The 11,573-nt window shown below is 49.6% G+C and overlaps 1 protein-coding gene across 9 annotated transcripts in view; it reads left to right on the top strand.

Annotated features, from left to right (window-relative positions):
* GAS8 (growth arrest specific 8) overlaps positions 1-11,573 on the top strand; it is a 37,328-nt gene that overhangs the window by 89 nt on the left and 25,666 nt on the right. For 3 of the 9 annotated variants that reach the window (XM_027513721.1, XM_027513720.1, XM_027513719.1), the window contains exons 1-4: positions 3,494-3,581; positions 5,239-5,325; positions 9,727-9,924; positions 10,256-10,462. In XM_027513721.1, coding sequence (XP_027369522.1) covers positions 3,579-3,581; positions 5,239-5,325; positions 9,727-9,924; positions 10,256-10,462 — 495 coding nt within the window. In that variant the 5' untranslated portion in view covers positions 3,494-3,578. Of the gene's footprint in view, positions 1-348; positions 540-663; positions 745-3,493; positions 3,582-5,238; positions 5,326-5,411; positions 5,508-9,726; positions 9,925-10,255; positions 10,463-11,573 lie in introns of those variants that run through there. The other 6 variants (XM_027513723.1, XM_027513722.1, XM_027513725.1 and 3 more) reach the window with 6 other exon arrangements.

Raw genomic sequence — 11,573 nt, 5'->3', positions numbered from 1 at the left:
GTAAGCATTGCAGACCGTGGCAAACGCTTTGGAGAGACGCGGTGCGGGGATTGGGGCGTGAGGGGAATGGGGAGGGAAGAGGGGAAGGGAGGTAAGGAGAGGGAGGCGGGCAGAGAGGGGGCGTCCCGGAAGGTAGGCAGGCAGCGTCTGGGCGTGCCGAGAGCTCCAAACAGTTCAGCGGAGTCCCACTTCTAGTCGCTGGTCCCCTGCACAAGGCCCTGGAATGCAGCCCTGTGCCAATCCCTTGATGCACAGTATCGCATTTCATTCTCCTGGGGAATCCTTAGCAGACGAGGCCCTGATTTTCCAGGTGAAGCTGAACACGGGGGGGGGGGGGGGGGGGGAGGAGGGGCGGGGGCAGGGAAGTGCGACCAAGGTGCACAGCCGGTCACAGGAAGCCAGAGGAGTCAAGTGCAAGCCCCTGGTCTACACAAAGACAAACCAACCAAAGAAGAGCGTCAGGAAGACAGACTTGTTCCCAGCTGGGAGTGGAGAAATTCTCAGAGGAGGAAGGTGTGAACTTGGTGTTTTCAGAAAAGGTACCCTCCTAAGGCATCTTCAGCCATCCGAGGCCTCAGTCCTCTCCAGTCACCCCGAGCCCATAGCTAAGCTTTGTCAACTGTCAGTCAGTGAGGCAGGCTAATAGTTTCTATTTTTCTTTAGCTTACAAAACAAAGAAAAACTGCTAAAATGATGTCATGACCCATTAGGACAAGCCGCTGCAGTTTGCACTCCAAGAGGCAGGTCAGTCCCTCTGGGACAAAGCTGAGGGTGGTGGGGGTATAAGCCTTGAGAGGTCCGGACAGTAGGTGGACACTGGCTACTGGGGTGGAAGTTTGTATTGTCTCACAATGGTCAGAGCAGTATCTCTGATTCCCCATGTCTTCCAGAACCTTCTGGTTCCATCCAGCCATACCCTGTCTGTGCTCCTGCTCGCACCTGGGCAAGGCTTGTGCTGCTCTGACCAGTGGACTGTGTCCAGCTGATGCCATGTGACTCCAATGCTGGGTCTTAAGTAGGAGTCAGGTCTCGCTCCCCAGGCTCCCCTGGAATTCGGCCACTCTGTGTGAGAAAGCCCAGGCCATTTGAAGGGCCACTTGAGTGTTGTCTGGCCCACAGTAGCCAATGAACCAGATGTAAGGTCTCAGGCAGGAGCCAGACTCTTCCTTTGAGCCACTCTCCCTGGGGTGGGGGTAATACATGGAACCAAGGTGAGCTGTCCCTACAGGGTCCCAGCCAAGTTGCAGATTCATGGGCAAAACAGATGTTGTCACTATATTAAGCCATTTCATTTCAGGGCCAGCCTGTCACACAGCCATAGTAACTGTAACAGTCTTGGTGTTTAATAATTATCCCCATTTGACAGATGAGTAAGTGGATACACAGGGAGTCTTGTCCAGGGCACCAGCTGATCTGACCCCAGAGGCCAGGGTCAAACTTTTCGTTCAAAACATTTTCATGGAAGTCAACTATACTTCAATTAAAAAAAATTAAACTAAATAAAAATAAAAATCAAACAATAGTAGAATAGCATAATTAACCCACTTATACCCATCATTTAGATTCAGTGATTACTGACTCATGGCTGATCGTATTTCTTCTCTGCTTTCAATGCCTTCTTCCACTTCTGGGTTGTTTTGAAGCAAATCCTATATGTATTATGTCATTTCTTTTGTAAATACTTCACTGTTGATCTCTAAAAATGTTTAGTCTTCTTGAGGACTCTGTTATGCTAACATTCAGGCCTCCATCGAGCTGCTGTTGTGATCTGAGGCAATTTACCTGGATGACCATGTACGTGGGTGTTAGGAAGAGCCAGATATTCACCATAGGTCATTGGGTTTGTATTAACATTTGGTCTGTCATTTTGTAGGAAACTCAGATGTCATTTATCTGGGTTTCTGAGATGCTCAGCTTGATGCCGATTAAAAGTATCTCAAGCCACCCATGTGGAGAAAGGCTCTTTTCTATAAATCTGAACTCAAATTCAGTATGAAAAGCACAGGTCACCATGGGCCTTGTGGGGAGCCCAGAGAGCTGGCAACAAGGCCTCCCTGAACTCTTCATCTCTGCAGTGCACACTGATAAACCGTGCTGTGCTGTTCATTTGTGACAAACGAATACCCTGTCTTGTTATCCTGAGCTAACCCTCCTATTCTTGCCCTTTTTGTTGAAAGGAATTATTGTTAATGCATTCGTTTAATTCAGGACTCCCAGCCAGAATTCTAAAGCAAAAAGCCAGTCAGCATGAGGCACCTAGCATAGTAAGTGCTAAATAATAATCAATAACACTCTGTGCTACCCGGCTGCACTGTCTTACTTGCCAGAACTCCTGTGGGAGGAGCCTACCTTAGGGGAGAAGACCCCTATCAGACCACACGTGTCTGACACAGGCTCAGGCTCTTGCCAGCCCAGGCACAGAGACACCATCAGACCTTCCAGAGGCCCTGGGGCTGCTATAAATGTCACTCTTTGTGCCAGTCAGTTGATACAGTCCTTCCAAAGGGCCATTCCTCTCCAGGAACAATCAAGTCTTGGGTGGGCAAACAGGAACCCCCCAGGCTCGTTGCTGTGGCTCTCTTTCCTGACCGGAGCCTTTCCCCACTATTCACACTCTGTGCCCAAGGCAGTTCTCCAGGGAGAGAAGATTCCTCTCCATCCCCAAACTGACAGAAAACCTTGACCTACTGTAGAACCACTGTTTTGTAAGATGCTAATGTTAAGAGTGTGGAAAAGAAGACAACAAATGGTGTTGTTTTGGGTATAGGTAGCTGGATGGTAGGAGGGATCAGAAATTCTCTGCAATTTGTAAAGCAGTTAGCAGTTTTCAGAGCAAGAGGTTAGAGGGAAGAAACCCCCTGAAGACTTTTTTCCCTGCAGAGCTCGCCTGGAAACCCGTAGCAAAGGTTTCTAGTTTTTCTTCACCAGGAGGACAAAGTCTCTTTAGGAAGAACAGTTAGATTTTGTGAAGGGGAGACTTGCTGATTTCAAAACTGTGGACCCCGCTGGAATATGTTTTTTCTCGTCTTACTTTTGCTTCCTCTGAGGCTTTGTGGAAATCCAGCCGTCTTCCAGCCTCAGGTGGGAGTAATCGTCAAAGGGGGACAGGGTGAGGTGAGGCCCAAGGGCAGAGGTTCCGCGAAAATTTGAATCTAATTGGGTAAAGTCGCGGTGTGGCTGCCTCCCCTCGCTCACTCTTGGAGTTCACGCACTGTAGGTCTTGTACCCACGTAGAGTACGTAACAAGTGGACGGAAACCGCTCCTCCAACCTCCGTGGAGCTTAAGTTTTAGTGGGGAAGACCCGCAGTAAACATGACCTGTCCCGAAAGGAATGCGTTCCCAGGCGTCTTGGAGAGGTAGCTTGTGGATAATGTCCAGCTTCTGCCCAAATATACGGACTCCGCCTGGTTAGTTGCTAAGGACTCCTGCCGTTGCGAGGCACCCGCCCTGCCGGCGGGCTCTCGCGATGGTTCTCGAGACTTCGCGCGGGACCTTGCAGTCGTTGCCTGGAGACGGCGCATCCTCGGAAGGCCCCGCGCTTTGGTTTGTTGGTCCAGGCAGGCGGGAAACCACAACCATGGTGAGGCGGTCTCGTAGGGTCCGCGCCGGGGCCCTGGGGCTCAGAGGTCGGCGGGCCTTGCTCGCCGGGAGTCCCCGGGACGGGAGATCTGTAGCTTTGGCATCTTGGAGCTGCGGGCTTGGTGCTCTGGGGGGTGGCGGGGATGTCCTCTTGGGGAGGGCCCAGGGTGCCGCGAACGCCGGACGCGGCTCCCTAGTGGAGCTGAGAGATCTGGTCTCTCCAGAATCCTGTGCACACCGGGGTGGTGGTCAGAGAGCACCGTCTCCCCCGCCCCCAGACCTAGGGCCCGGTGTGTACGTGTCCGGACCGGAAAACCTGGGTCGAGTGGCTTCCCTACCTGGAATGGAAGGCTCATTGATCAGATCCTTGGGAAACAGAGGTCCTCCAGTCTCTGGGATCGAGAGCCTGGGGTATACCATGGTGGCCAGAGGGTCCTGACAGCGGTTCCAGAGCACGTAGAGTCCCCAGGGCAGAGCTTGGGCAAACCTGCGAGGAGTCAGGTGGGAACTGAGCAGAGCGGAGCTTGGTGCCTTTGGGGTTCTCCATCCCCACCCGCTCTGTGGTAGGGCTCTCAACTGCGCACTCCCCTCTGTGCTGTACGGGCTGTAGGTCACCCAGTTTCCAGGCAGGTGTGGCAGGGTGGCCATCAGTGTGGGGACCCCTCTGTGTGTAGGGGCCCCAGGAGTTCTAGAGGCCCCAACCACTGCCTTACTCCCAGATGCTGAGTGGCGACAAGCCCCCGGGCTCTTCTGATGGGTTGGATTTCTTGGAGTAGAGGGTTATAAAGAGGGCAGTGTTTTAGGAGTGAAGATTTCAGCAGCTCTGTCTTTTGCAAGTCAGCTGGGTAAAGATACATCATCACATTTGGTGATGTACACCAAAATACACCTACTTTCACTAACTTGTGGGAAATATGCATGATTTTCCTTTTTTTTTTTTTTTGTTACTTTGTGCTTTCTAACATTTCCTCATAAACTTTTTTGGTAATAAAAATGTTACAGAGACGTGTAGATGCGTGCCAACGTACAGACAAAAGCATGAGCCACAGAAACCTGGGAGAAGTGAGGGCAGAGGATAAGGCGTTAGTTTTCTTTCTGTTGAGTGGCCCCTGGAGAGGGAGTGGTGCAGAAGGTCCCCTCTGGCACCTTGGAGAAGTAGTTAAAAGCAGGTATCATCCCACTGACAAAGCCCACAGTGTGTGAGTGCCAGTCTGTGCCAGCAGTCTTCACCCTGGGTCTCTGAGGCACCCACCTTGCACCCATGGAGCGATATATTGCAGGTTTCTTTCTGGCACGCCAAGCACTATAGTCTGTGCTGCTGGGGATACTCCTTTGTGGGGGCGAGTAGATTTTGCTCCACACCAAGGAAGTCTCTGCTGTATACAAGGAACATGTTCTCCCTTTTCCTTTCCGAGGGAAAGCAATATTCTCTTCTGAGAAGGGAGATTTCTCCTTGCTGTTCCAAAGGTGTCAACAGAATGTGCCTGTGGTTAAGGATGGGAAACCTTAGGGCAGAGTGAGGCGGCCCGGGTGGAAGCCTGAGACAGTGGGCAGTCAGATGGAGGTTCCAGGCAGAAATTCCTCTCTCGAATGGCCCTGAAAGGGAATGAACCAGCCAGAAGTGAACCCTAACCCGACCATGTGTTCTTCAATCCAAGGCGCCCAAAAAGAAAGGGAAGAAAGGCAAAGGCAAAGGCACTCCGATTGTTGATGGGCTGGCTCCGGAGGACATGAGCAAGGAGCAGGTGAGCGGGCTGGCCGGGCCGCGGCCCCTTGCTGGGTGGGTAGCATGGGTTTGCTGCCCCCCGCTGATCCTAGGAACTTCTTTTAGATCACAGCACCCAAGCTCCTTGTCTGCCTCCCCTCAGTCTGGCTCCTGCCGTCTGTCCACACCAAGACATGTGAAACAGTGCAGCACGTGTGATGGGTAAACTTTTCTCTAGGGTAGTAGGAATTTGGAAGGAAATGTTTTTCTGATATAAAAGCTATTTTAAGTTTTTTTCATTCTTACCCTTTTTAGGCCCCTACTGTTTACAGAGATATTAATCATAGTATATACACTTATAGCATTCTCATTTATTTGATTTACTATTAAACACTGTGAGTTATTTTAGGCTGGTTGTTCATTTCAATGACATTAAGACCTAGGGAACATGATTTGATTAATTACAGTTTCAATTGAAAGGCTCCCGAAACCTATAACCTGTGCAACCCATGAGAGCAAATGTGGTCTGGAAGTGTTCATCACTCTTACTTACTTTTGATGGTTTTAAGATAAAAGAAATCAAAGGAGACTCAACAAGGCATAAGACCTGAAGATGGAGAGCTGGGCAGAGGCCCTTGAAAGTGGTGAATAGGCTCTGTTTCTCACACAGGGAAGCCATCGGCAGTGTCTGTAGAGGGTAATGAGGTCAGGTTGTGCTTTGAGGGGGTCGCTGGGGCTGCCTCATGGAGGTTGGCTTACCCACTGTGTCGCCCCAACAATCGGACTATTTCCTGCCTACGGGTTTACTTCCTGTCCTGTGACATGGCAGGGGTCAGTCTGCAGAGCTTGGAAGCTCTTGGGGTCCAGGCAGTAGTAAGATGAGAGATTCAGGGCAGCTGTGGCCAGGTCTGAATTTGGCAATAAGGAGTTCATGATCTGAGCCACAGTCAGCTCCCGGTGTTGTTTTTGCTGACTGTATAGAGCTTCTCCATCTTTGGCTGCAAAGAATATAATCACTCTGATTTCGGCGATGGCCACCTGGTGATGTCCATGTGTAGAGTCTTCTCTTGTGTTGTTGGAAGAGGGTGTTTGCTATGACCAGTGCGTTCTCTTGGCCAAACTCTATTTAGCCTTTGCCCTGCTTCATTCTGTACTCCAAGGCCAAATTTGCCTGTTACTCCAGGTGTTTCTTGTCTTCCTACTTTTGCATTCCAGTCCCCTATAATGAAAAGGACATCTTTTTTGGGTGTTAGTTCTAAACGGTCTTGTAGATCTTCATAGAACCGTTCAACTTCAGCTTCTTCAGCATTACTGGTTGGGGCATAGACTTGGATTATTGCCAAATTCAGATTTAAATTAAAGAAATTCAGGTATGACCTAAATCATATCCCTTATGACTATACAGTGGAAGTGAGAAATAGATTTAAGGGACTAGATCCGATAGACAGAGTGCCTGATGAACTATGGACAGAAGTTCGTGACATTGTACAGGAGACAGGGAGCAAGACCATCCCCAAGAAAAAGAAATGCAAAAAAGCAAAATGGCTGTTTGAGGAGGCCTTACATATAGCTGTGAAAAGAAGAGAAGCGAAAAGCAAAGGAGAAAAGGAAAGATATAAGCATCTGAATGCAGAGTTCCAAAGAATAGCAAGGAGAGATAAGAAAGCCTTCCTTAGTAATCAGTGCAAAGAAATAGAGGAAAATAATAGAATGGGAAAGACGAGAGATCTCTTCAAGAAAATTAGAGATACCAAGGGAACATTTCATGCAAAGATGGGCTCAATAAAGGACAGAAATGGGATGGACTTAACAGAAGCAGAAGATATTAAGAAGAGGTGGCAAGAATACACAGAAGAACTGTACAAAAAAGATCTTCATGACCCAGAAAATCATGATGATGTGCTGACTTACCTAGAGCCAGACATCCTGGAATGTGAAGTCAAGTGGGCCTTAGGAAGCATCATTACAAACAAAGCTAATGGAGGTGATGGAATTCCAGTTGAGCTATTTCAAATCCTAAAAGATGATGCTGTGAAAGTGCTGCACTCAATATGCCAGCAAATTCGGAAAACTCAGCAGTGGCCACGGGACTGGAAAAGGTCAGTTTTCATTCTAATCCCAAAGAAAGGCAATGCCAAAGAATGCTCAAACTACCACACAATTGCACTCATCTCACATGCTAGCAAAGTAATGCTCAAAATTCTCCAAGCCAGACTTCAGAAATATGTGAACTGTGAACTTCCAGATGTTCAAGCTGGATTTAGAAAAGGCAGAGGAACCAGAGAGCAAATTGCCAACGTCTGCTGGATCATCAAAAAAGCAAGACAGTTCCAGAAAAACATCTATGTCAAAGCCCTTGACTGTGTGGATCATAATAAACTGTGGAAAATTCTGAAAGAGATGGGAATACCTGACCACCTGACCTGCCTCTTGAGAAATCTGTTTGCAGACCAGGAAGCAACAGTTAGAACTGGACATGGAACAACAGACTGGTTCCAAATAGGAAAAGGAGTATGTCAAGGCTGTATATTGTCACCCTGCTTATTTAACTTATATGCAGAGTACATCATGAGAAACGCTGGACTGGAAGAAGCACAAGCTGGAATCAAGATTGCTGGGAGAAATATCAATAACCTCTGATATGCAGATGACACCACCCTTATGGCAGAAAGTGAAGAAGAACTAAAGAGCCTCTTGGTGAAAGTGAAAGAGAGTGAAAAAGTTGGCTTAAAGCTCAACATTCAGAAGACTAAGATCATGGCATCCGGTCCCATGACTTCATGCCAAATAGATGGGGAAACAGTGGAAACAGTGTCTGACTTCATTTTTTCTGGGCTCCAAAATCACTGAAGATGGTGACTGCAGCCATGAAATTAAAGATGCTTACTCCTTGGAAGCAAAGTTATGACCAACCTAGACAGCATATTAAAAAGCAGAGACATTACTTTGCCAACAAAGGTCTGTCTAGTCAAGGCTATGGTTTTTCGGTCATGTATGGATGTGAGAGTTGGATTGTAAAGAAAGCTGAACGCTGAAGAATTGGTGCTTTTGAACTGTGGTGTTGGAGAAGATTCTTGAGAGTCCCTTGGACTGCAAGGAGATCCAACCAGTCCATTCTAAAGGAGATCAATCCTGGGTGTTCACTGGAAGGATTGATGTTGAAGCTGAAACTCCAGTACTTTGGCCACCTGATGCGAAGAGCTGACTTATTGGAAAAGACCCTGATGCTGGGAAAGACTGAGGGCAGGAGGAGAAGGAGACAACAGAGGATGAGATGGTTGGATGGCCTCACAGACTCAATGGACATGAGTGTGGGTGAACTCCGGGAGCTGGTGATGGACAGGGAGGCCTGGCTTGCTGCAGTCCATGGGGTCGCAGAGGGTTGGACACGACTGAGCGACTGAACTGAACTGAACTGTTGCCAAGTTGCTGCAGGGTTACCCTGTGGACGTTGGGCTCCAGAGCTGTTTTCTGATATTTGAAGACAAGTGAGAAATCCAGATATTTATAAGAAGTCTAAATATCGAGTGAGGGAACATCCAGCATGAGCCACAGTCTGGTTTAGATGATTCGTTTGAGCGACACGAAGGCAGCAGGCCCGCGGGTCAGGACTTTTCCTGGGGAGCCAAGCCCCACCCCAGCCCTAGTCCTCCCAGTCTCCTGGCTACCCTTCCTTGCTGAGTTGTTGTCTTGGCCCTCTCTTGAAGTAAGACATCTGGTTTCCTTGTGGGGAACATGGTTATCAAAAGAGTGAAACTTTACAGCCTGGGCCTGAGGTTATGGTCAAAAGGTAACTAATTCTTACAAGTGAGAGTCTCAAGAAACTGGAAATCTGTCCTTTTTTCTTTTTCTTTTACCTATTTGCAGATTTGCATTTGGCTCTGGATCAAACCCTCTTGACTGTTTCAGATCTACTGGTTTTGTCTGCTATTTTTTGCTTGATGTGTATCCTTAAAGGTGAAAGGTTTTTACATTTTATATCATTTGTATGAAAATATTTGCATCATTTTCATATCTTTGTATCATAGGTCCATATGACCTTCTGGCTAATATACTCTTGTTTCTCAACCATGCTGTTTAGAAGCAACTTGGATCATGTCCATTTTAGTTGTTTGCTGTTGTACTAACAGTGTTGCTAATATCTTTAAGTGGAACACTCCTGTGTTCTTTTGAGAAATTTCTTTAGTGTAAATTCCCAGGGATGAATAAAAGGATATAATCATATTATGACTCTTGGCCAAATACAAGAGATTTCTGGTGTCTGCTGATGTCTCCTGTCCCTGAGCCTTCCCGGCACTCTGAGTTAGGTTCTCACTTTTCACTCATGGTTTACTTTGAGATGAGAGCAGCGCCCCCCCACCATCTTCCTGCCCTTTCTCTGCCCACCCTCCCTTGGCCGCGGGTAGGCCCTCTGGCTGCCTCACCCCGCTCTGCCCGCCAGGTGGAGGAGCACATCGGCCGCATCCGGGAGGAGCTGGACCGCGAGCGAGAGGAGCGCAACTACTTCCAGCTGGAGCGCGACAAGATCCACACTTTCTGGGAGATCACGCGCAGGCAGCTGGAGGAGAAGAAGGCCGAGCTGCGGAACAAGGACCGGGAGATGGAGGAGGCCGAGGAGAGGCACCAGGTGGAGATTAAGGTGAGGGGGCTGGCCCCATCCCATGGGAGTCGCCGCGCGCAGAGGAGCTGGCCCGAGGTCCGGGGGCACGGTCATGCCTTGCTTTGGGGTCACCGCCCTTTGTGTCCTTTGACATTGGGAGCTTGAAGGTATTTTTTAATAACAAAGCAGGTATGTTCAGATGAGCATGTGAGCCTATGTGTGCAGATGAGAAGTCGTGTAGAGGTGCGCAGGTGGGCATGTGTGTGCAAGTGAGCCTGTGTGTGCAAGCGAGCCTGTGTGCACAGGCGAGCATACGTGTGTGCAGGTGAGTGGACAGAGCAGGTGAGCAGCGGCACTCCCTCACCCCCAGGTCTACAAGCAGAAGGTGAAGCACCTGCTGTACGAGCATCAGAGCAGCCTGACGGAGATGAAAGCGGAGGGCACCGTGGTCATGAAGCTGGCGCAGAAGGAGCACCGTGCACAGGAGGGGACACTGCGCCGGGACATGCGGGCGCTGAAGGTGGAGCTGAAGGAGCAGGAGCTGGCCAACGAGGTGATGGTGAAGAACCTGCGGCTGGTAGGTGCCAGGGCAGCTATGAACATGTCAACTTAGCCACACCTGAGAATTCATGGTTCTGTATAAAAAGCCTGCTGGTGGGCAATTAACTGAAATGTTCAGCAACAACAATTGCATCAGCCAAACAAACCCCTTTGGGGCCAGGTGCAGAGTTCTGTCTCAGACTCGACCGGTTGACTTCCCGACAGGGAGATCCAGCCCGGGCCGCTCTCCACGTGCTGCCGACCCCGGGCCCCTGGAGTGAGCTGCCCACCAGCCCTTCAGCTGCTGCGGCCTTTGTCCTGTGAGCCATGCTGACAAGCACCTCACTGGCCTTGGAGATTCTTTGATCCTTTCAGAGGGAGGCTGAGGGGCTCTGGGTGGAGGTTGGAATTCCTTCTGTAGCACACCAGGCCTGGCTCTGATTGTGGGTGCTCAGAGGGTGGGGCTGACAGAATGCCTGCCCGTGTGTGGCTGATGGTCAGGAGAGGACAGGCCACCCCGAGACAGAAAACAAAGTAAACCGTCAAACACGCATCACAGGTCCGCGGGCATGAGGGGGTGCTCCAGGAGATGCGGGAAGTGAGGTGGTTGCATTTCTCTACGGGTTCTGTGAATTCATTGAGAAGGTGACACCCGAGCAAAGGTGGGGGAAGGCAGGGCTGAGCCAGGCTAGGGGAGACCAGGCCGTGAGAAGGGTTGGGATACAAGGAATGAGGAGGCTGCGGACAGGACTGGGGCTCTGACCACCCTGCCACACCTGAGTTGGGGACCTCTGGAGGGCTTGGGCAAAGGGAGGATGTATCCAACTTTGGCTTTCAAAGGTTCTCCTGGCTGTGGGTTGAAAGACTTGTCAATACATTTGCTATATGTCTGGACGCAGCCTAGCCTCAACTGAATCTGGGAACACTCAGTAAAATTGCAGTTTTCCGTGAAGCTTAAGGGTGCTGAAGATATGGTCCCTTGAGGGGCCTGGCTGTTTTGACAGAAGCACAGCATGGGCTGGCTTCCACCGAGTGCAGTCTCTGCTCACCCAAGGCATGGTGTGGAATAGTTACATGCTCAGAGTGCCTCTCGGCATGAAAATAAAGTATAATTTAAGCCTTTTATTCAAACTTTATAGCTGTCAGAG

The sequence above is a fragment of the Bos indicus x Bos taurus genome, chromosome 18, assembly GCF_003369695.1.
Source record: "Bos indicus x Bos taurus breed Angus x Brahman F1 hybrid chromosome 18, Bos_hybrid_MaternalHap_v2.0, whole genome shotgun sequence".
Lineage (NCBI taxonomy): Eukaryota > Metazoa > Chordata > Mammalia > Artiodactyla > Bovidae > Bos > Bos indicus x Bos taurus.
The sequence above is the reverse complement of the archived record's forward strand: the minus strand, read 5'-3'. Positions and strand labels throughout refer to the sequence as shown.